At 35.8% G+C, this 25742-nt stretch overlaps 4 protein-coding genes across 4 annotated transcripts; 2 read left to right on the top strand and 2 right to left on the bottom strand.

Annotated features, from left to right (window-relative positions):
* The first annotated feature begins 7739 nt into the window (after positions 1-7739).
* LOC137718826 (transcription factor MYB114-like) lies at positions 7740-8820 on the top strand. The gene is made up of 3 exons (XM_068458365.1): positions 7740-7915; positions 8010-8139; positions 8250-8820. The coding sequence occupies exons 1-3, from the start codon at positions 7780-7782 to the stop codon at positions 8581-8583; spliced, it is 600 nt and encodes a 199-aa protein (XP_068314466.1). The 5' UTR covers positions 7740-7779; the 3' UTR covers positions 8584-8820.
* A 915-nt stretch (positions 8821-9735) lies between these two features.
* On the bottom strand, positions 9736-12123 carry LOC137718817 (cytochrome P450 CYP72A616-like). The gene is made up of 5 exons (XM_068458357.1): positions 11841-12123; positions 11381-11601; positions 10973-11214; positions 10291-10657; positions 9736-10161 (listed from the first exon to the last, which is right to left on the bottom strand). The coding sequence occupies exons 1-5, from the start codon at positions 12121-12123 to the stop codon at positions 9736-9738; spliced, it is 1539 nt and encodes a 512-aa protein (XP_068314458.1).
* A 2857-nt stretch (positions 12124-14980) lies between these two features.
* On the bottom strand, positions 14981-17526 carry LOC137727639 (cytochrome P450 CYP72A616-like). Its single transcript, XM_068466466.1, has 5 exons — positions 17221-17526; positions 16600-16820; positions 16203-16447; positions 15714-16080; positions 14981-15541 (listed from the first exon to the last, which is right to left on the bottom strand). Exons 1-5 carry the CDS (start codon positions 17501-17503, stop codon positions 15116-15118), a joined length of 1542 nt encoding a protein of 513 aa, XP_068322567.1. The 5' UTR covers positions 17504-17526; the 3' UTR covers positions 14981-15115.
* Positions 17527-23235: 5709 nt separating this feature from the next.
* Positions 23236-25485, top strand: LOC137716820 (trihelix transcription factor DF1-like). The gene is made up of 2 exons (XM_068456194.1): positions 23236-23851; positions 23969-25485. The coding sequence occupies exons 1-2, from the start codon at positions 23460-23462 to the stop codon at positions 25260-25262; spliced, it is 1686 nt and encodes a 561-aa protein (XP_068312295.1). The 5' UTR covers positions 23236-23459; the 3' UTR covers positions 25263-25485.
* The last annotated feature ends 257 nt before the right edge of the window (positions 25486-25742 follow it).

Here is a 25742-nt window from a genome sequence, read left to right on the forward strand (position 1 = left end):
TGTATTTGTACCCATATATTTTTTTTATTTGTACTTTTTATTTTTGCTAAATGTACCCATGCTAATTATATGTACCTATTCATGTAAAACTTTTTATTTTGTTATATGTAAAATGTACCATTTTTTTTTATATAATCTATTCAATTTTTTTTAATCCATTTTTAAACTTAATGGGTACATTCTGTTTTCCTTGATTTTAAAATGTATCCATGTCAAGTTTAATCGAAGAAATTTACTAATGTTATTAAGCCTAATATCTTCTTTTTTTTTTTTTGGTGATTTTGAAGAATGTACCCATGTTTGGATACAATAATTTTTTTGGTTAATTTTGATGAATGTACCCATGTTTATATATATATAAACACACGCAATAGTATATTTATATTTGTATACCACAAATTATGGTTTTTCATTTAAAATCTCATTTATATAAACAATTAAAATTTCTAATTTTTAATTTAAAAAATATAGTAACGTACATAGAAATAAATTATCACATTGATTTCAGGGACCTCGATCAAAAATTAAAAACCAACAAGGTTTTAATAAAAAAAATATTCATAACTAAAGACCGCATCCAAAGTCTCCCATATATATATCTAATAATATATATACTCTGTCCAACACGTATACACCAAATCAAGTTTAAGGGTGCGTATTTGATATGTATTTGAAACCCATGAATGATTAATATTGCGAAGTCAATTTGCTTTGTGGTGCATGAGATTTGATCTTGTGATAGTTGAGGTTGGATATTACGTGTGTTAGTCTGCTCTCATAACGTGAAGGAAGTTGATTTCAACCCAAAAATCAATTGACAATATAGATTGTAACTCGTGCAATGTCTTAATTCCACGATATAAGATTCACTCTCATAATTTCAAACATCAAGCACCAGTCAGCTACTAATTATAAGCTAGATCAATATAGCTTTACGGATATTATCTTGTCCAATCTTTTTGCGTAATCCAAATCTGGAAAATGGCAACACATGAGATAGATTCGGTAATGAAAAGTTGAAAACATAATGAAGTTAGTTTCGAGGCATTGTTAAACAATTATTCATAATCCAAGTCCTTCTTGGGGAATATATATTCTGCATAAATCTTAGAAATTTGGATGAATCAAGATACTCTGACCAATTTTTAACGACAGATTTCTTAAGATATCCTTTTGGAAGGGTCATTATATGATATATAAACCACTAGCTACTTGATATTTTTGAAAGTCGATAAAATTATATGATTTTGAACGTCTGCAGCAGATCTTTCAGTTGAAAAATGCATGGCAGCTGAGAATCTCTATACGATGTCAAACTTTTTCACGAAGCTGAGGAAGCAAAAATAGGTCTTGCTTCCAGAAGCAATACGATTTTCTTTACAGCTGATGATGCGTGTTTACAAGTTGACCATTACTATTATTATCATATCTTGTAATCTTGGTCCGATTGCAACTTGTTGCCTAACCGTACTGTTTTCTTATTTCAAATTCTTAGGGCTAAAGGCTGCTCGAGTATCATTGAGCCTGTTGAGTTCCGGCACATGCCGAAAGTGATTGTTCGATGAACAGAAGGAGAGAGCTGTAGCTAGGTTTTATTGTTCTAGAAAACTTGTTTAATTTGTCAAAATAGTTTGGAACATGTCACACCAATATTACTTAATAAACAAGTAAACATGTTGCATGAGATTTGATATATATTCTGATGCAAACGTTGAGTTTTGCGGAAAAATTCTTTTGTAGAGCCAATTTTTGTAATCAAAACTAACTTTTGGTTTCAACCGAAAGATATGATTGGGGTCTATCGAAAATGAAGGCATCTTGAGCAACCTTGTGAACTCAGAAACCCTAGAATTGCCAAGTTGTTGCGTCCAATATATTTGTTTGAAGAAAATTTGGAAAGGGTTCCTTTTCAAATTTGTTAAACCAAGTTAATTGGACCAATTGTTAAAGATGGATCTCCTAGGATATTTTTTTCCCACTATCTGATGATTTTAAAGTCAATTAACATCTGATTTCGAATATTGCAGTGATCTCGCAGTTGAATATATGGCAGCTGCGAAAAGAAAACAGAGCTAATAAGGAGCAAAAACAGATTTTGCTTGCATAAGCAAATGGATTTTCTTTGTGGTTGATGATGCTTACAAGTTATTGTCTTCTTCTTTTGGATAGTAACTAGATGGCGGGATCTTTGACAATCAAAGGCTAGCTGTTTAGTTAGAGCAATACGAAAGTGATTGGTAGATAAAAAAAAGGCTGCTGTGACTTTTTTAAATGAATAACTGCTATAATCTACGGATATGTGCGTTTCAAACTTTCTTATCGAGCGGGTGGCACATTTCCCTGAACAACTTGCTGCCGACTTAATAGACAATCGCATTGCAATATTAAGCATTGAGCAAGATTGCAATATTTTTTAAGAAATAGGAACTGCAAATCACAAACTAACACATATCTTAAGTGACTAATAAAAAACAACAAAAAAAAGGTTAAAGAATGATACATGACAAACTGTGATTTTGTTTGTGAGGAGGCTACGTCGTCCAAGTTATGTTAATCGCCTATTGGGTTGTGTCCAAATTATTTGGGCAGTTACGGCCCAACGAATCCAATTTTGTGAGAGAAAAATGATACCAACTTTGGCCCAGCAATCAACTTAACGCTCAATTAACGTTCTGGTCCAGAAGAAGAAGGGCTAGTTTCCTCCCTCCAAAATCCCAAAATCAAGAATGTTCTCCCTCCAAATTCTCAAATCTTGCAGATCACTCCAATGCCACCCCCCGTTCATATCCTCATTGCTTTCTTCAGGTACTCTGTCTCAATGTTCACATTCACTTAATTACTGCCTCAATTCACTTTCCAATGATTCATTTGCAACGTGACTTGCAATCGTAACGTAGTTCACTATTTTATATAAGTTTGTTTGACATTTTTAATCTGCATATGCTTTGCGAGTTCACCCACTAACCTAATTTGTATTTTTTGCCTCTGATTAGATTACTGCTTTTACTGCAAATGTATCCATCAGTTGTTTTATATTGACTTTGTTACTGGATTTCATATTCGATCTCTAAGAGACAAAGACGTGAGATTAACGGTGATTGTATTTGTAGTATAGTTAATTTAAACTTAATGGTATTTTTCGCACATGTTGCACGGCACTAATTCATTCCCTTAGGCTAGTGAAACTGAATTGGTGGCATTCCGTTGTTGCACCAGTTGTTTTCGACTTGTCACGTACTTGATCGAGAACGCTGTTGAACTCGAAAAAATTGTTCTCCACCAAGATGTACATTTCTGGGACGTTCCCGCACAGAAGAGTATGGAAGAAAAGAAGAGGGAAGATGAGGAAAGAAATCGTGCTACCCAGCAGCTCAAAGCAAAAGTGCCTTCAAGAATTCAATTTGTATACCTTCTCTAAGCAAATTGCTGCTGGTTTGGCTTTCTTGTGCTAAAGGCTTGACAATCAAGGTTGAGATAGCTAGTCAGTTTGTTGAAAACTTGTCTAATTGTCTAACCAACACAGTAGTGACTTGTTCAAAAGAAGACTATTGTATTTTACAAGACGACATTCTAAACGGTTATAATCTATTTTGAGGGGACTTTCGAGCTTAAGTGCGACAGGATAGGCACGCTGTCTTGACCGATAACTTGCCAACAACTTTAATCTACAACAATTACTGTTTGTCCCATCTCAATATCGAGTCTATTCAATTTTGAAGCCTTTTAAATTCTAATATTTCAAATTTATTAATGAAATTGGGATCCTTGTGCCAAGAACATGGCCATATAATTGAGAGTTGCTTTTTTCACATGCCCTAAATGATGGCAATTTGTATGGTGCGGGTTTCAACTCTTGGTTTTAGATTTGTAAATTCTAGATAAATTAATGGAGCTCTGGTAATTCCCATAAGAACATTGGGTGAAACACCTGGTAATTGCTAATTACTGCGCCACATGCTGACGGGTCAACAGGCTCAATGATGGATATGACTAACTGTTAAGGATATCATTGCTGCAATTTGCAATGTAATAACATTCTTCTACTAATCATGATTATCAACTCAAAACAACTCAATTAGCATTGATCTTCGGAGTTTGAATTGCTTTTTCTATTTTCATTTCATCGGTGGTGGTTGATGTTAGAAAGTGATAATCCAATCCAAAATGTTTGAGGTATTTCTATTTCAAAGTTTCAGAGTCAGTTCAAATCGACCACTGTTACTCCACAACTTTTTATTTTGAGTTTCAGAGACACCCTTTTTTATTTGCATTTTGAGGATTCGATTCAAGTATCCTAACTCAAGACGTCAGAATTTTCGATATGTTGAACTTAATTATTTGTGCAAAGCAATGGATATGGGTTTTTGTACAAAACCCGTAATGCAAGTATTACTAAAACCATTTAATACGAGAAAGATTTAACTTCATCAGGTTTTCGATATGGGATCATGATTCAACATTCTACTACGTTTTAGAGAATAATTCTTTAATTTCATTCAATTGTATGATTTAATTTATAGAGTTATCTTATGAAACAATTCCAGCAGCTATACAATTATTTATTATGTAAACTCCATTCATTAGGATCCAACCGACTATGCTCTTCCAAAACATGTAAATCCACTACTTCTGTTAATTCTAAATAAAGAATGAATAAAAACAGTGCTGCAAATGCTCACTTTTTACCTAATCCTCTATCAAAACCACTATAAACATGTCATCTGTATTCAAATGTGTGTATGGAACTCTCTGCAGGGAGAAAAAAGAGTTGAACCTTTTTGAACTGGGAGAACCAAGGTTTCATTAAAATATTACTGAATTTGCAAACCCAACATAACCAATCCTAAAGTTCATGGTTAATTCCTAACAGTAGAGGCCAATGCAGGAAATCATGCGTCCACATGGCTTTTAAATTTTTGGAGACAGTTTTGTCAGTAAGTTTTGAGTGTCAACACCATTACGTGGATTACTTATTCGCTCATATTATAATATGTGCATGATTTTTTGAAAAAAATTGAGGTTTTACCATAAAATTAATTGGTAATATGAGAAGTAGCCCAACTTCTTATAATAAGTCCATGCAAGGTCCCTCCTCCCATCAATGTGAAACTCATTCTCAACACGCCCCCTCACGTGTGGTGAATTTTCGAGTTTAACACGTGGACAACACAACGGGGTGACATGGAGCACATGTGGCCGTTTTGCTTCACACATTAGACAACCTGCTCTGATACCATGACGAAAGTTGAGGTTTCACCATAAAACCAATTGGCAATATGAGAAGTAGCCCAATATCTTATAAGTCCATGCAAGGTCTCTCCTCTCATTAATGTGAAACTCATTCTCAACATTTTTAACATTAAAATATAAATTAAGCGACAATCTGTTTCATAACATGAAAATTAAATTTCTCTTTCAGTAAATGTTTAAAAACATGAGAGATTATTATTATAAAAGTCACAACTGAGGATGTATGCTCTCTCTCCATCTAACTTGACATGTCATAAAACGAGTGAGATAGAGAAAAGGCCATATCACTGGTTATGAATACCCTATGAATTTATGCCATATATATATATATATATGTCCTGGAGTCGATTCCCAATCTATACGAGCATGGCAGGTTTTAAGTGGGTTTCCGATGAGTGAGATAGAAAAAGAATATATCACGGATTATATGTAATATTTCATTTCATCTTAAACAGTTAGCTCTTGCCAAGTCGGCTGAAGTTCCAAATGATACCCTATGATTGCTGGAATTGGCCCCAATCTATACGTGCATGGCAGTTTATTCCAAGTGGGTTCCCTGACTTCATCAGCCATCCAAGAATATATAGAGTCCAAAAAAATGAATACCACGTTATATATGTAAAAAAAATTAAACGTCATGCACGAAAAATCTCTAGTCTAAATACAGTTACATCTTTTTTCAAGTTGCCTGAAGTTCCGAAAGGATACCCTATGATTTCATGCAACATGATGCGCTGGAGTTGGCCCCAATCTATGTGTGCATGGCAGGGTTCCAAGTGGGTTCTCTGACTCCTTCAGTCATCAAAGAAGATGGGGTAGCTGGGGTCTGTGGTTTAGTTGTAGAAGATAGAGTTCATGGCCCCTTTTGTTTTTTTGCAGTTTTTATAAAAAGTTCTTTTATGTTTCAAAATATTTTATATTACTAAATTTATAGCTGTTAAATAAAAAAATCCTTTTATTTTTCGAATAGTATTACGTGGGTTAGCGAGTATTACAACTACTTAAATAATTTTTCAATGTGTTAAGAACACGGTCCAGTACATCAATTGTCATAATACAATTTTTTTTAAGTTTCCAACAAATTGTATTATTATACTTAGTGTACTGGACCGTGTTCTCTATATATTGAAAAATCTCTCCACCAGTTGAGGGTGGTGAGTAAAAATACAACTCATGACAAAAATTTATCACCACAATGAATTAGGCAAACAAAGTAGATAAAATTTTATATATATTCATCTACAACAACTATCATTATCTATTGGTTTTGTCATCTTCCTCCAAAAAAAATATTTACTATAGAAAGAGATGTTCGACCCCATTTGCCCACTCATAGTATGGTAGATAACATGTTTTACTTTAAGATAGTAAGCAAAATTTACAAACTTAATTATCTATACCATTAAAATTAACTTTTGCCTATATAATTCTTCAAAATAAATTTGCTTACTCAAATACCTTACCCTTAGCTAACTGTCAAAAATCTCGCGGTATATACTTAAAAATCAAATTTTTTTTTTAAAATTTTTTTTATGCCCTAGAATGTAGACAAACAAAAACAGAATAAAAAGGCATGATTAGGCACAGAATTTGGTGACATGAAAAACATATTTGGGCCATGTGGGTTGGAACTTGTAAGGACATGACATATGGGACATCATACTATTTCTGAGAAAAATAAAAGAATCCAACCAATCACTGCAAGGGTATGAGTCCTCCCACTTTAGGGTTTGTACTTTATTATTCCCTTCTCTGATTATAACCTAATTTTTTATCATGCATTTGACTGTTTGTTTTGATCACTAAATTGACCCGCTTGTTGTCCTAATTAAGTTTGAAACCCTAATTCCCCTTTCAATACTGTCATCATTCCTTTGTCGTGGCCCACTTGGATCACATGCATAGTGTTTGTATATTGCAGTGCCTCAGTGACAATTGCCTCCAACCATGTCATCGTATCATCTTAACTATGCTAAAACCCTATGCATCTTCTTAATCATGCATGATTGTACAACTTGGGCCGTTTGATCAGAAAAATTCTTATTTATTTTAGTTGTCATGGGTACGAGAAGATTGTCACTGTAGCAACATTACAAATTAATGAAAGAAAACTAAACATTTAGCATCAATATAAAGCTTTGGAATACCGTTATAATAATATTCGTGTTGTATATATGTTTCTTCTAACATAAAATAAAATTTGTATATGATTTTCTGATTATGACAGCTATTAGATTAAATCAAAATACAGGAATCTCCATGATGATGCGGTTGGCTCTCACACACAAATTTTCTCCTTCAATCATTTATCCACGTCGACATCGTGGGAAAGATATGTACTGTCTTACTACAGTCCTGCTCTCGAGTCTCCACATGTATAAATACAAAGGTAGCTGGTGTAGAAATCTTCCAAGGAAAGGTAGCTAAGAAAAAGAGGAAAAACCAACCTAAATACACCTCCAAAAACTCAGTATATACTTTCACCTCTCTTACTTTGTAGGCCTCAAATCATCTCACATAAGAGTGTCAATGGTTCCAGTTAGCAGTCGAAGTTCTAAGAAAGAAGTAAACAGAGGCTCCTGGACGGCAGAGGAGGACCAAAAACTTGCTCAAGTTATAGAAATCCACGGTCCGAGGCGTTGGAAGTCCATTGCAACTAAAGCAGGTTTTCGTATATTTAACGCTCATTTGATAACCATTTCATGTTTAATTTTTCTTATAGGCGTAGAAGGCTTAAAATGTCATTTTCTTTTTTGCAGGTCTTAAGCGATGTGGGAAGAGCTGCAGGTTAAGATGGATGAACTATCTTAGACCTAATATTAAGAGAGGCAATATTTCAGACCAAGAAGAAGACTTAATTCTTAGGCTTCATAAGCTTCTGGGAAACAGGTAAGAGTGCGGCGCATTGCCTTGACTAGCGGACTTAACTTACATTTACAATGTTCTTGTGTTTGTTAAACATTTAGTTACAGTTTTACTTGGCTTGCTTATGAATATAGGTGGTCGTTGATTGCCGGAAGACTACCTGGTCGAACAGATAACGAGATCAAGAACTACTGGAACTCTCATTTGAGCAAAAAGATGAAGCAAAACAGAGCAGTTTCAAAGACAGTGCAAGGGTCCACAGAGCAAAAGAATATCAAAGCAATGGACGTGAATGCTTTAACAATTGAAAGAGAAGACGCCTTCAAACGTGAGGAGAACTTCAACTTCGGTTTCAATGGCGACGAATTCTTCAACTGCTCGAGCAGCGAACAAGGGCCTCTGAATTTGGAGTGGATGAATAGATTCCTTGAAATGGATGAGAGTTGGTTTACTTTGCATGACATTTGATCAATGTTTTTATTTTTATTTATTACTTTATTTGGAAATTGTTATTAGCACTCCAAAAATCTCATTCTACACTCTAAACTTTTCATATTTGGAAACAAAGATACATTTGTGAGGAGTGTAGAATGAGATTTTTGGAGTACCAATAATACATCTCTTTTATTTTCTGTGTTCATGATAGTTGTTAGGGATGCATTTGTGAGGCCCTTTTTGCTAATTTTAGGAAAATCCCACTTCATGTTTGATCCTTTTGTATGTATTTTCAATTGAGGTTTATTTTCCTTGAATTAACAAATCATGTTTCGGTGTTACAATCCTTTATATATTATGCAGATATTTTAGCTTTTTTTCGTCTGTGAGTGATTGAATCTAAGAAATCTTTTAGAGAAGAAAGTGGTTGATTTATCGAGTTCGGTCAGATTTATTCTTTTAATTTTATTGGGTTGCAAAACCAGAACTCAAGATAGGTTTTTGGAAAAAGTGAAATAACTTTCACTGTTTCAAACATCTTGAAAGGTGATAAGACGAGTAAAAGCTGCATAAAATGTCGGCTACATCTTCCTTGCAGAAATTCTTGGATACAGCTGCGATTACCACATCACTCATATGCTCAAGACACACAAGAGCTAAAGGTTACACTCTTCTTGTGTTAGTCTTGAATGAACGGGTGACATGACCTGAGCTGCTCTACAAAGGATCTTTCATCACACTGAGACTTGCTATAAATTCATATCATAGACCTTATTCACATTATTTAATTGATCAATCCGGTAAAAGAGAAGTGACTTTCGTGCTTTCAATTTCTTTCATACACTTCTTTTAGAGACTTAAAATTTAAAAATCAAAAGGGAATTAAAGGAGAAAAACAGTGAAATGAGTACAGAGTAAGAAAATGAGATCACAATCACGATAACTAACATAATTTTAGACTTAATTTGAAACTAGTTTTATTATAAGAAATTGCAGCGATTCTGAATATTTTACAATCATTTTTGCATACGATATTAAATATTAAATATTTTACAATCGGCACTCAGTTAAATATTTTAACCATCTACACTCGATATTAAATATTTTACAATCTTTTGTGCACTCAAATTACTTGAAGATTCAACGTTTAGTCGAATCTACTTACTGGGCAACAATTTCAGCATCTTATATCCTGTGCAGTATGATTGGGGCTCCATGTTTTGGCTTAACGGAAATCGAGATAACAGGAGCATGAGTGTAAGAAGGTGAGAGCTCAAGTGAAAAATGCTGAAGAATCATCGCCAGAGCTACCTTTCCTTCTAACATAGCAAAAGTTTGCCCTAGACATAATCTAGGCCCCCACCCAAATGAGAAAAATGCAGTTTGATCCTTGGATGCCTTCACAACTCCTTCGGAAAATCTTTCTGGGTTGAACTCCTCAACATCTTCACCCCAATATTTTGGATCGTGATGTAGAAAAAGAATCGGAAACACGAAATCAACCCCAGCTGGGATGGAAAGGCCTCCTACATTTGTTTTCTGGTGCGTGTGCCTAAATAGAAGAACTAGAGATGGATATAGCCTCAAAACTTCGGTCAATATCATCGACACCTGCAAAAAAAATAAAAATATGAGTAACGAAGTAAGACATTTATTGAGCACATTGTGAATCGCCTTTGTAAGAGATATGAGTTGCAAATAATTAGTAAATGTAGCATTACTCGTGCAGAGAAAACTTACGATTTTGAGGTGTTTTATGCCATCTAAATCAGGTGTTTTCTTTCCAAACACACGGAGGACTTCTTCTCTTGCCTTTTCTTGCCAGTTTGGATGCATGCATAATAGAATCATCGTCCAAGTCAACAAGGTGGCTATGCTTTCTTGGCCAGCAAAGTAGAATGATTTGCATTCCTCTATGACATCATCAATTGTCATGCTATTTTCCTCTTGTGCTTTGCATTGTAACAGTAAACCCAACAAATCATTATTTGCACCCACTTCACCATTTTCCATGGCTTGCTCTTTCTTCCTGATTGTAGCTCTTAATATTGCTTTGATTTCATTGTCCACCTTATACCTCAACCTGTTCTTTTTGGTGGGTATGAATCTGCACAGAGAACAGAAAACTAGCTGCTTTATAACAAAATCCACATCCGCTCTTCTTTACTAAACACAAAAACAAAGCGAAAGAAAAATAAAACACTACTAAAAATACCATCCATAAACCCCAAACTATGTTTGATGTTTGACATAAAAACTTAAAATTGCTTTGAGGTTGTACAAGTATTTTCTAGAGAAGCATTTGTACGTCCTTATTCAGAAATCACCTTCAAGTGTCTTTTTTGAGAAAGCACTTGACCTCTTGATAAAAATTTCTGCATATTTATAATAAAAACATTACTAGCAAAAATGTCAATCAAACCTGAAACCTGGGAAATAGAAACCATAATAGGCTTCACGCGATAAAGCGGCTTGCTTTTTCTGAAGCTCAAATAGCTTCCCATCTTCAAAGCTGCTTCCAAAGGCCGTTAGAGCTATAACTTCACTAATCAATTTTTGAAATTCTGGTGCCACATCTACTTCCCTTGATCCTTCAACACCAATTAATTTTTCCCATCGATCGATCATGTCAGAACAACCGGTTACAAATGAAGCCTCCATACCCTGTCACAGTTTCTATAACAATCAAAATGTAGAAATAAAATTTCACATATGACTTTATAAGGGCAGTTTCTTAACATTTTTAGCTTTCATTTTTCAAAAACAAAAAACTTAACTTTAATAAAAATAAAAAAAATGAAAAACAACATAATTATGCTTTAGATTTTACCATTAATTTCTCAAGGTGGAAAGCAGGATTGACGATCCTTCTGCGTTTGGTCCATTGCTCTCCTTCCAAGGTTGCGACGCGCAATTGCAGAAGTTTCACAAGTGGATTCAGTGGTGGCATTATGAAATGCCCATTTTTGTTTATTAATATATCCTTGATTAGCTCTGGGTCTGTTACTATCAGCCTTGGCCTTGTTTCCATCCACCCCAAACTCACTTTTCCTAAACCAATTAAAATATATGGGATCACACAGTATGTATAAAGTTTGTTTGGAAAGTGAGTTTCACGAAACACTTTCCAAGTTTTTTTTTTTTTAACAAACGATAGTATCTATAATAATGAGGGGTGAGGGAGTGAGCTAAACCTTACAATGAGTTTGCCTTAATAATGTAATTTAACTGCATTTTTAGTTACAAGAAAAAAAAACTTACGATCATTAGCATAAATTTTCACGAATTACCATATTTTTGAATCATTTGATGAAAATATGGGAGGACACGTGGAGCAATCTGGTGGTTGAGTGACATGGGTTTGGACCATGCTTCTCTGCTGGACGTGCTCATCTCTTTCATGTCATCATGGAAAAGCTTGTAAGATCTGCCTCTGATGCCTTGCTTTCTCAACTGATTCTCTAAGCTTCTGGGTCTTACCCAATAGACATGAACAACTCTCATAACCAAATACAGAATTACAGAAACCAAAGAAAATACCAACATTTTGATCAATAAGAAGTAACCTTCCATCTTTGTTTTCCCGCTATTGCTAGCTGGTTGAAGGAACTGAAACCAACTTGTGATGAATTTATAGGTCCAGCACAAGTGGTACTAAAAAATTTATGGGTCCAGCACAACTTGTGATGAATTTATTGGCTGAACTGCATTGATAATCCCTTGACGTTAGATTACATATTAATTATAGTCCCTTAATGTGACACACCCCGACCGAAATTAAGGCGTGCTGCCCGTCATCCGAGTCTAACCTGAAAGCAGCTCAGGATCGACAAAAGAGTCTAGCAAACAAGTATGCCACTGATCGGGTGTGTCATAATGTGTCCTTAATTCAAATTAATTAATATGTATATCGAATGCCTCCCATTAGAGATTTGAATTTATTAACATACACATTTTAATTTATTTTTTGACCCAAAAAAGTCTTTTTATTTTATTAAATTTACTTAACATTCTTCAAATTGGAAAACTCAATTAATGTATCTAAATCTATGTGCCGATATGTATTCTATTAAATTAATGTACTTAAATGTTTGTATTGAAATATATGCACCAAAATGTATTAATTGAATTAATGCACCTAAATGTATGTACTGAAATGGATATAATATAATATATTAAATGAATTAATGTACCTAAATAAAGAAGACAAAGTAGATCGAAATATAATTAATAAATTAAAATTAGAAGAAAAAAAAGTGAAATAATTAAAACATCAATATATAATTAATAAATAAGGTGATTAATGTATCAAGGGACTAAAATTAGATTTTGAACTTACTTATGTTTTTAGTCTACAACTCATCTTTGCTAAGGATTAGAATGAAGATTCATATTTTTTATTCATTAATACAAATTTTAAACATAAATTTTAAATTATAATAAATGCTTTAAACCAATAAAAAGCACTATTAATCAATAATCACTTTTAATAAATGTTTAAATCAATAAAAATTAATATAAAGCATTTAACAATTAATTAAAAATTATTAGAAGCTAGGATCAAATTTGACAGCAACCCTGGCCTCCTTAATTGCTGCCAATCCATATCATGTCACATAAGAATTGACATTTCGGTTGAAAAACACTTATTTTGTTTTTTTTTTTTACAGTTATTGCTGATGTGAATTTTTTGAAATGTAAGAAAACAAAACTACATAGACCAGAATGCAAAACTAGGTAAACGAAAGTGAAAATTCAAACAAGCAGCAAGACTATTGTTGCAATTTGGCCCCCTCAGATATTGCCATATTGGTACAGAAAGTCAGAATAATCCACTTGGTTTTTATTTTGAGAATTGTTATTAGCACTTCAAAAATCTCAATCTACACTCCTCACAAGTGTATTTTTCTTTCTAATTATAGAAAGTTTAGATTGTCAAATGAGATTTTTGGAATGCTAATAACAATTTCTTTTCTTTTTTATTATTTTTTACCCACCTTGTACGGATATATAATATATATGCATGTATTTAGTATTAAACTGACCGACAGCAACAATAATTATGTAACAACAAAAAAATAACTTTGTTATTAACGTAAACAATCATATCCTCCCATCTTGCTTTGTAAATATAACATATATATGAAGTCAACTTAAATGTTTCTTTCAGACGAAAAAAGAAAACTATATTGTTTCACAATTTGAATCATAGCATCGTGTAAAATAACATAATGTCAAGCTCACTTTAGAAAATAGTCTTATTATAAGTATAAAGATGTGACAACTTCACCGTAGTAGCTGCTTTATAAAATGTTGAGATATTGAGTCACCTTAAATCGCTTATGTCAGGCACGGACCCATGCACACGATAATTTGGGTTATAATATGAGATTTTTATTTTATTATTTTTAAAATTAGCAAACATAGCCTTTTAAGTTATAAGAACATCTTCACAAGTTAATGGAAGGTAATGACAATTGGAGAGTGAGGGCAACGAAATTGCTCTCACCATTTACTCTAAACAATAATTATCTTTGTGCAAGTTCACCCATTTGGAAGGAGGAAGGGTAAGGGTAAGGGCAATGACGATTACTATTCACGAACATATTTTTTTAATGTTTTCTTCATCTTAACGCCACGTATCATTATTGTCATAGATTTTTGAGTAATTTTAATTGTTTAATTTGCAAGTGTTTTGAATTTTGTAAGATTTTTAAAGTGTGAACGTTGTGAGTTTTTGAATATTTTAAACTCGTTTTGGTAATTTCTATGAACTTTTTTCAATTTTTAGAGTTGGATATTCCTAACCGTTGAATTGGACAATTTTTCGAATTCAAAGGCTCACAAAGGGCTACGTGGGCGGGGGAAGTGGCAGGTGCTCTAACGTGGGGAGTTGCAAACGGTTTGGGGAAGTAGCGGCTGCTTTGACGTGGAGAGCGGCAAATAGCTGCTGGCCTTCATGTTGTTTTGTGGTTGGGGGGGGGGGGGGGGGGGGGGGGGGGGGGTTTGTTTTGGGGGGTTGGGGGCTGTCTGCTGGGCTTCAACTCGGGCGCAAGCCCTTGCAATTGTAGAAGGGGCAACTGCAAAATTGGCAATTGCCTCTCATTTTGTGGATTGCTGGGGGAGTTTTTTTGAGGTGAAGGGTAACTTAACCCAATTGCCCTTGCATTTGGTTGCTGGTGTAGATGCTTTAAGAGCTCAGCCATGTGTAATAGCCCAGCCAAACAATAGAAAAGAGCTTGTCTCACCCTAACCAATTCTAAATCTTAAATCTGTATGTACTAGATGCATTTTGAGGGTAAGGTTCATTTTGTCCCTTCCCAACTAGGTATATTTATTTTCTTTATCAATAAAATTCACTACTATTGCCAAGGGTTTTTTTTTCATTGTACCTAAGGTAAATTTAGCCCAGATGACTTTGAAATTTTGAACCAATCCCTGCATGCTGCCATTGTTATTTAGGTAAAACAATATTGAAGCATGTGAAAAATCACATTTACATGAAGGATCCAACCTTGTAATTTACGTAAGGAAGTCTTATTTATAGGGAACCAGTTTCAGCATCTTAAATTCTGTGAAGTGTAACTGTGGCTCCATGTTGTGGCTGAAGGGTAATGCCCATAACAGGAGCATGAGTGTAAGAAGGTGAGAGCTCAAAAGAAAAATGCTGAAGAATCATAGCTAGAGCCATCTTTGCTTCTATCACAGCAAAAGTTTGCCCTATGCATATTCTAGGGCCCCAACCAAATGGGTAGAATACAACTTGATCCTTTGGTTCCTTTACAACTCCTTCAGCAAATCTCTCGGGGTTGAACTCCTCAACGTCTTCACCCCAACATTTTTTATCATGGTGAAGAAACATAGTCAGCAGCACAAATTCAACCCCAGCTGGGATGGAAATGCCTCCAACATTGGTTTTGATTTGGGTGTGCCTGTATAGAGCAGACACAGGTGAATATAACCTTAGAACTTCCTTTAGTATCATCGACACCTACACACACACAAAAAACCCGATTAACGAATTAGGGTTTAAATTGATGTTCACATTCATTAATCACATTGTTAACCACATGTGTTATATTAAAGATGAAGACTTATTTTCTACATTATAGTAACTAGTAAGTAGTTGTGGTACATGTAACATTAAGCAGGAAACGACTTACAATCTTAAGGTGATTTAGAGCATCTAAATCAGGTGTGTTCTTTCCACACACACGTAAGACTTCTTCTCTTGCTTTTTCTTGCCAGTTTGGATGCATAGATAAGACAATCATAGCCCAAGTCAGCCAGTTGGCTGTGGTTTCTTGGCCAGCAAAGTAGAATAGCTTGCACTCCTCTATGACATCCTCAATTGTCATGCTTGTTTGCTCTTGTTCTTTGCACTGTAATAGTAAGCCCAGCAAATCATTTGCACCCTCTTCACCATTTTCCATGGCTGCTTTCTCTTTCTTGCTGATCATACCCCTTAATATTGCTTTGATTTCGTTATCCAAGTTGTACCTCATCCTGTTCTTTTTAGTGGGTATGAATCTGTGCCGAGAGAGAACTAAATGTTCATGAAATTTAAAGACATGCTCTAACAAAGCAAGAACGGAATGCTGCTAACCTAAATAGTCATGTGCAAATAAAAACTACATAATAAAGTATTGTACCTTTTGCCTGGAAAATAGAAATCATAGTAGGCTTCAAGCACTAGAACAGCTTGCTTTTTTTGAAGCTCAAATATTTTCTTCCCCTCTTCGTAGTTGCTACCAAAGGCTGTTCTAGCTATAACATCACCAGCAAGGTTTTGAAATTCAGGAGCTACATCTAGTTCACATCTTCCTTCATGTCCAACTAAACTTTCCCACCGATTGATCAGACCAAAACAACAGGTTACAAATGCAGGTACCATTCCCTGTATTTTATTTATTTATTTATTTTTATCCAGCAACCAGAAAGTAGAAGTTAATCGATTAAGTAGCATAGGTCTCTGACGACTATAATTTGCAGCGAAAGAGGAAGGACTCTTTGCATATAAGTAGCCAATCAGTGATGTAAGATTTTGACCTTTAATTTCTCAAGGTGGAAAGCAGGTTTGATGAGCCTTCTGCGTTTGGCCCATTGCTCTCCTTCCAAGGTTGAGATGCCCATTTGTAGAAGATTGACAAGTGGGTTCAGTGGTGGCTTTGTAATCTGCCCATTCTTTTCGGCTAATATCAACTTGATCAGCTCTGGGTCAGCTATAATCAGCCTTGGCCTTGTTTCAATCCACCCCAAACTCACTTTTCCTAAAAACAAAATTGAAATGTCATTGAACATTGCATAAGTAGAATTTAGAGAAAAATACTTGCAATTTACATGTAATGACTAGTCACTTCTTTTGCAACGAATAACAGTTTGGCACGTGTAAGGACTTTTGTTTTTGTGATTTTTGATGGGTTACATTAAGTTAGAATTTGATTTGCATATAAATAGAAATGACTTTTCACATGTAAGAATCGTAGCAAAATTCAAATCTAAAAATGAGTTACTATTGACTCTACAGAAAGTCACTAAATACGTTCCTCTCTTACAAAAAAATAAAATAAATGAGGAGTGCAAAATGACTCGTTCCATAGTTTAAATTAGAATCGTGCATGAAAATCTCAAATTGGTATGGGCAAAACATGCACATATTATTGTTTATACCATAATTCTGCACCATTTGATGAAAAAATGGGAAGATACGTGGAGCAATCTGGTGGTTGAGGGACATGGGTTTGGCGCATGCTTCCTTGCTGGACATGCTGATCTCTTTCATGTCATCCTGGAAAAGCCTGTAAGTTTTGCCTCTGATCCCTTGCTTTCTCAACTGCTTCTCCAAGCTCTTGGGTCTAAACCAGTAGACATGAACAACTCTCAGAACAGAAACGAGAATTACAGAAACCAAAGAAATTACCAACGTTTTGATAAAAATAAGATAATCTTCCATCTTTTTAGTTTTTGTTTTGCTAATTGCTGCTGTGAAAGTAAAGCTAGTTGAAGGAACTGAGACAGAGTAGTGAAGAATTTATAGGTCCATCCAGGCATGCAAGTTTGTGTGGTGCTCGGGAACTCACAGGCCCACGTTTTTCTGTACAAAAAGTCAGAAATATCCATGCAGGTATTCGTTTTCAACATTGATGCCCCCACCATTTTATGGAATCATCAATCATGGACAATATTTGAATTAGAGTCGATTTTCTCTTTTTTCTTGACGACCAAGTTTCAACGAATAACAAAAGTTCTTTCGTTTTCAATAGGTGACCCACGTCAGAAAATTAAAGCCGACTTCGAAGACAAGTATTTGAGACACAAGGTTGGGGAATTATATTTCTTTTCGGTCAAGTATGCTTGGCGCCCAAGTTGTGTTAACCCTATTTATATGAGTTCTTTGTAATAGTTTAGGTCATTGATGAATTAATGAAATTGAGTTAGATTTCTCTTCTTTTCCTTTTTTTTCGGTATTCTTGCAGAACCAACGGATTTATGGATGCTCACATTTTGGCATGCTCCTTGTGATAATCAACAAGATCGAGGAAGGTTGTGCTCGCTTTGATCTAAATATAGTTTCACCCGCTACGTGCTGCATAACTCCCCTTTTTCAATTAATTTGGATGCATACCCATTAATGCAGTTAAAGCTTCGACTTTCTGCCTAGTGGCATTACATAATCTTTGTTGCTTCAAGCTTTGACCTGCCCCTTTAAACTTCTTGATATAAGCAGTATTGAGGAAATGAAAATTTAAACACTCAATTTTTCAAATGTAAAGAATAAAAGTTCTTAATTACTACGCTGCAAGTACTCTCTTAAACCTATATTTTAACTTGAAATAAAGATGAAGACAGAAGAATGATGAACGACCATGCAATGTGCTTGCCAATCCATGTCCTATTGTCTCCTTTAGTGCAGATTCGCAACAAGTTCCGGGATAGCACGAAAAAGATAGCTTGTCTTAGGAAATACCCCAGTAACATCAACGGCTCGAAGATAGCGTGAAAGATCAAGATAATGACTTACTCAAGTGAAGTGTGGTATGGAAGCTAGAAGATTATCAGGTTACATGAAAGAGAAGGGATTTGCATGGTTGCATGGCATTCTTTGCTGGATAATCTGGACTTTTCTAGGGTGATAGTAAGGTTTTTAATGACTGGGATGTTTGATGCAAAGCTATGGAAATTACTAAGGTTTCATGGATGGTGATGCTTGAGGCTTGTGTATGCTTCTGGGCTAAATGGAACTTTCTGGGCTTCTTCTTGGGTGGTTCTCTCTCACTACGTTTTTTCTATGTCCTTCTCTTTGTTAATTTGAATCCCCTTCTAATGGCTTATCTCTCTCCTTATGTAAGTGAAGGTTTCTTCTCTAGGTTTCAAGGGAATATCCCTTTGTGGTTTGGTCTTCCCCTTATTTCTCGCTAGTTATCCTATTATTCCCCTTTTGGTGTAAACTAGTAGCACTGTTGAGACCTGCATGTTGCTTATTCTCGAGGCACAACTTTCTCATAACGCTAAATCTGGTAGCGCTTGATGGCTTTTGCGCGTTGGCTGTCTGTGCAGGCTAGGAAGGGAAAGTCAGTATTAAATGCTTGACTTGTTGGGTTTATGTAACATCCCACATCGACCAACGAAGAGGGGGGTGATGTGTCTTATATGTACATGCCCACCTCCATATAGCATGAGGCCTTTTGGGGACTCACTGGCTTTGGATTCCATCAAAACTCCGAAGTTAAGCGAGTTTGGGTGAAAGTAATCATAGGATGGGTGACCCACTAGGAAGTTCTCGTGTGAGTTACTAGAAACAAAACCGTGAGACCGTGGCCCAAAACGAACAATATCGTGCTATGGCGAAGCCGGTCTGGGATATGACAGAATGGTATCAGAGTCACTCTGTCGTGTGGTGCGAGTGTGCCGTCGAGGACGTTGAGGGTGAATTGTAACATCCCACATCGACCAACGGATAGGGGATGATAGGTCTTATATGTACATGCCCATCTCTATATAGCACGATGCCTTTTAGAGACTCACTAGCTTTGGATTGCATCGGAACTCCGAAGCTTAGCGAGTTTGGGTGAAAGCAATCCTAGGATGGATGGCCCACTGGGAAGTTCTTATGTGAGTTCCCAAAAATAAAACCGTGAGGGTGTGGCCTAAAGTGAACAATATCGTGCTACAGCAATGCCGATTTGGGATGTGACAGTTGCATTTAATGCAATAATCTAGTTTAATCCTAACTAAGGGGGTTGGCTTGCTAGGGAAATGGATAAACTAGGCTAGTTCTCTCTCAATGATGCCTGCATGAAATACAAAAGGTATGGGCTTGGATCTTTAGGCTCCCAAGCAGCCCAAAGTCTTCCATGACCTCAATTCCACGTAGGCCCGATAACCTTCCGTAACCATCCACACCACAATCCACTTGGCAAGCCCTGAATATGTGACTTGGGCTTAGCATGATTTGTGGCTAAGAAAGCATGCCGTGATGAATGAACATGAGCATGGTGGGTCATGGCATGTTTGTAAATATATTCCTCGTCGATGACGTGTCTTGGCATATGTTTGGGCTTGAATGTAGGCTTTGCATGACAATTGGGCATTGAGACTTGGTTGTGTTGGTGTGTGACATTTTTGGGCCCCAATAAATAATTAATTTAAAAAGTTGTCTAAGTACCTTTTTGTACAGTGGATTTTTTTTTTCTTATAATAAGGCCTAATCCGAAGAGAGATCCCTTTCATAAATTCTCAAAGGCACAAGGCTTAACCAATACCTAAAAGGGGGTGTGGAAATAGTTTTCAACCATGGATGCACCTCGGTTATAACCTCATTATCTCAAGTTCTCCAAGATTAAGGTTGTGAGGATGTTGATCGCCTAAATGTTAACGATGATGTTCCATAAGTTGTTGCCAATGGGCCAAGCTGTCATCAAAGGTGATCTCAATCCAAGTTCAATTTGGTGAAGGGTGTCGAAGTGTGTAAAGATGAGTGTATTGAGATTTTTTTTAGAGAATAGAAAGCGAATGAGGTAGAGAAATGTGGACTGGCATCAGAGGTGATTGCAGGACTGGGTTTTTGGGTTGACAATTTTTTTTATTAACTATTAAGTTATTAAGCCTATTTATAATTTTTTTAAATTTAATTAGACTTGTGTGACCTATTTATGTGTCACATCAGCATATAACAAAATTTTTGACATAATTATGACGGAATGACTACATCGATTTGAGACACTTACTTGAGGGACTACATTGATTAATTTTTAATTTCAGGGATCATTTTAATGTTGTGAGTCAATTTCAAGGATCATTTTGATGTCGTGGATCAATTTCAAATATCATTTGTGATAAAAATAAATAAAAAATAAAAAAAAACTTTTATTTTTTATTCTTTTCTATTTTGGTGAAATTTTGAAAATTATGAACAGAACTAAGCCCACACTCATCCAAGTGGGTTTTATTTTGGTGAACAAGTTGGAACAAAATTACAAAATTGGGGGAAACCCAAGGAGCAACTTGAAGAGGAGTCTGGCAGAGCCCATACCCGACTGACTTTTTCTGTCGAGCACCTAAATTTAGAACCCAACTCAGCTATAGACCAAAATAGATGAGTAATTTAAAGGTTTGTGGTTACTTCCGAATGCCTATAACAACTCCATCGTTGAATGAGTTTTGTATAACACAGCTCGTTTGAGAACGATTATATAGGTAAGCCAAAATCACTTCCACAGTATTTAGTAAAAAATTATGCTTCACATGGCAATAATTAATTGAAAGTGATACCAAATCACTAATGAATAAAAAACCACCTTTAAAATAAGAAGAAAGATTTCCCTAATACATATATACTAACTTCATGACATCTCGTGCGTTAATCATAATTTCATATATAATTAACACGACATTATATAACTAACGCAAAAATAATAAAATAACAGTATAATCATGTCATAAAATATGCTCTCTGAACGATAACGGACTATTTACCGTCGAGATTTCGGCATTCGTCTTTTGACACTGAAAAGGGTGAGAGAGAGTCGTATGGTGGCGTATACCAATAATGCTATGCAATTGTCAAACTGAAGCTAACTTTGAATACTGGCCGTTGGATGGGATTCTACATCACCACCGGTCATTAGAATTAATGATTGATAGACAGTCGATAAGAAGGCCAAAATGTACTCTCCTCTTCATGTGCACATACATCGTATGCTTCCAAAAAGGGTGTTAGTGTCACTTCCTCTCTCATGTCGAACGATTTGGACGCGTGTCACAGTGTGTATGCGACTATGTCACCCATCATGAAGAGATAAGGAGCAAATTCCCTCAAAAGACCAAACCTAGATATTGAATAGGAACTAGGTACAAGTTGTAATGGTGTTCTCAATTTGTTTTGTTCAAATGTGGCGGTAAATATTGACCTAATTGTCTTATGGAGTTACAAAATATATGTCTCTCAGTTCATTGAAAATCGATTTTACGAGATAGACGTTTATGATCTCTTTTTTTATGTCCTGTGGGTTGTAGTAATGATTTTTTTGACATTATGATCCTTATTACAATGATACTATCTTATAGAAGCAAAGATAAAGGTTCTAATTATTAAAGTAATTCATTATATGCAGTATTAAATTAACTTTAAAAGAGTCATAAAGTGTGTCACAATCGAACTCACTTGATTCAAATTTGATGATAAAGATTGACCTAATGGTTGATTAGGTCACAATTAACTTTCTACGTATAGTAAGTGAGTGTCAGAAAAAAAAATTTAAAAGTCACGAGACGTGCCACAACATATACTAATTTGATTCAAATTTGACAATAAAGATTGATCAAACATCTAATTGTGTGACAAATAACTTCTCACCCAGAGTGAACGAGTGTCAAATAGAGTTTAAAAAGTAACGAGACGTGTCAGAACACAAATGACTTAATTTAAACTCGACCACAATGATGAGTGCAATGTGTACTCTTGTCAAAAAGAACATTTTGTGTATAATAAACGCGTGTTGAAATAAAATAAATCGGAAATTTTTTTTATCACATTGTTAAATACACATTAACAATAGCTATTGTGCTCTAACAACCCAAAAGAACGTTGTTAACTTAACTTCCAAAAACAATATTTAAGAATGAAAAGTGCTAGTGAGACCTTATTTAGACCTGGTTTGGTACTGAGGTGATTCTGAAAAAAGCTGCTATAAAAAAAAGCTAGGAGCTGTTTTTGTGTTTGGTAAACACTCAGCTTCAGTTTTTTTTCACAGTTTTGGATGAAAAAAAGCCAAAAACAAGAAGCTGCAAAACCCAGCTTTGAAAAACCGGCTTTTTTTCACATCTGTTTTACATAAAAGTTTACCAAACACTCTAATACTACTTTTTTTTTTCTTTTCAAAAGCACTTTTACAAAAAAGTTTACAAAACAATCCGCTGCTTTATTTCACAGCTGCTTATTCTCACAGCACAGCATAAGCAGGTTTTTTTCAAAGCACAGCAATACCAAACCAGCCCTTAATACCACGGTTGATGATTGAAAACTTTTTTTAATGATTTAAACAAAAAATTCGATTATAAACAAATTTATCATTAGACCCAAAAAAAAAAAAAAAAAAAAACTATTATATCATGTAGTATTTAAATATATGGTCTGACAAGATGAATTCTGGGAGCTCCAAAATCTTATCCTTTCCTACTCTCACTCTCTGAAAGTTTCAGTCTGTTATGCGTATGAAAATTGAACCTTTCAGAGGATCTTTCTGTTAAGATTTCTTTCCCTTTCTGTTAAGATTTCTTTCCCAATAAGAACAAGAACAAAAAAACAACCCTACTCTCCCCTGCTTCAAATATTTCAAATTACATTGCTTTCAAATTTCAAATTTTCAGTAAAACATTTCTTTCTTTTTTCGATTTGAAAAAAAAAAGATATGCAGTCGAATTTTGGAGCCGCAGAGATTGGAAATCAGCACTTCATGGATTCTAATTCATCAGTTTTACCAGTCTTCAATCCTCAGAAGCAAAACCAGGACTTTTTGCATCAACAATTTCATCAGCAGCAGCCGCAGCCATTTCATCATCTCAGTCAATTAGCTCATCCGATTCCGATTACCCACGACTTGTTTCAACGACAGAATCAGCTCCAATTCCAAGCATTGCTGCAGCAGCAGCAGCAGGCACAGCAGGAAGAAGGCAGGCTGCCATGGCAGCCGAGCCCTCCAAGTTTCAAGCTTGGTCTCAGTGAAAGCAGTGGACCACATAACTTAGGATTCAAAAATTGGAAAACCCAAGAATATTACGGGATTAGAAGAGAATCAATGTGGTAATTTTGATCGATAGTGCAGAAATTTACGTGCTTTTCTTGTACTTGTTCTGTGTTTTCTCTGTCTTTCATGCTGCCTTTGTTTTTACCTTCCACGTGTTTGTGCTAATGCCGCAGTTGGAAGCCTCTTGACGCGGTAGTCGCCGACACAACAAACAAAAGGCAGAGGCAGGAAGAAGGGGAGAGTTGCAGAGACTTGGAGGGAAAACACAGGCTTTATGGTGAACTTGAAGCAATCTATAGCCTAGCAAAGATGGGGGAGGCTAATCAGAATCAAACCGGCTCTGGCTCTGCGCTCACCGGGGAAAACTGCTCGAAAAATGTGGAATTTCCTGTGGTTTTTGTTGATCCTAATGGCCTTAATGCTGCTCCAGCTGATAATGTTAGGGTGGATAATGTGTCGGAAGCGTCCATTGGAGAGGAGCTTTCAGTGGGGAAGATTCAGAAGAGGAAGAGAAAGAGGAAAATGAAGGAGCAATTAAGTTCAATGACTAGGTTTTTCGAGAACTTGGTGAAGCAGGTTGTGGATCACCAAGAGAATCTTCATAAAAAGTATTTGGAAGTGATTGAAAAAATGGGGAAAGAGAGAAGGGAGAGAGAAGAGGCATGGAGATATCAAGCGGAGGAGAACCATAAGAGAGAAACCATGGCCAAACTCCATGAGCAGGCTCTAGCTTCAAGCAGAGAAGCTCTCATTGTTTCATACATTGAGGAAATCACTGGCCAAAGAATCAACCTTCCTCCTAGGCAAACCCCACTGTTGTTGCAGCCTGATAATGTAAGCGAACCCCAAACCGCAGAGGAATTGACACCCTCCCAAGCTGTTCGCACAAATAGCAGATGGCCTCAAAGTGAAGTCGAGGCGTTGATTCTAGTGCGAGGTAGTGTAGAATCGAAATTTGTGGAACTGGGGTCAAAAGGGCATGTCTGGGAAGAGGTGAGTGCTTTAATGGCTTCAATGGGCTATCAGAAGAGTGCCAGAAGGTGCAAGCAAAAGTGGGAGAACATCAACAAGTACTTTAGGAAAACCAAACACACTGCGAAAAAGCGTCCTCTTCAGTCGAAAACTTGTTCTTATTTTAATCAGTTGGGTCAGCTGTACTCAAAAACCCCGACCACCGTCCCTTCATCTTCATCTTCGGTTAGCACGGATGTTAGCATTCAAAGGCAAGGTTATTCAGAGCTTTTAGAAGCCTTTGTAGCAGGGAGAGAGACAGAAGTTACACATAATCTGTCTAATGGGAATTTTGAAATCTCCGAAATGGGGTTCAGTAGGTTGGATTTCAATGGCATTAGTAATGGTAAAGTAGAGAATGTGCAAGGAGACCGTGGGAAGGAGAAGGAAAACGACGAGGATGGCGAGAACATGGACGAAGGGGAAGACACGGATGGTGATGATTCTGATGAATAAGGTAGAGCATTGCCATCGGACAGAACTAGGAAGGTACGCCAGTTAATCATGGCGTGTAGTTCTTTTGTTAACCTAGCAATTTTGATGTGTTTTTGGCTATTAGCTTGAGTTTCAAGCTTTTTTAAGTAGTTTTTGTTGCTGACAAAGTTTGAGGTTGAATTAATTCTCCTTTTTAGATTAACATATATATTCATGTTGGAAAATGTTGGTTATGTCTACTATCTCATCGAATTAGTAATTCGTATTCATGTATATGTTGCTTTTTTCACTTTAATTAGGTCATAGATGCAATGAAAATGACAAGTAACCATAATGATCTCTCAGTTAATCTGAACCGGTAACACTAAAAACAGTGTCCTATTTAGGGCAAATTCCGACAGACCTATCCTGTAAGCTATCTCCCGGGAAAAGGACGTGTAGTTTCGAAACTAGACCAAGAAAGCCTGGCAAATTTTGCCCTTTGTACCATCACAAATGGTA

The sequence above is a fragment of the Pyrus communis genome, chromosome 1 (genome assembly GCF_963583255.1).
Source record: "Pyrus communis chromosome 1, drPyrComm1.1, whole genome shotgun sequence".
Classification (NCBI taxonomy): Eukaryota; Viridiplantae; Streptophyta; class Magnoliopsida; order Rosales; family Rosaceae; genus Pyrus; species Pyrus communis.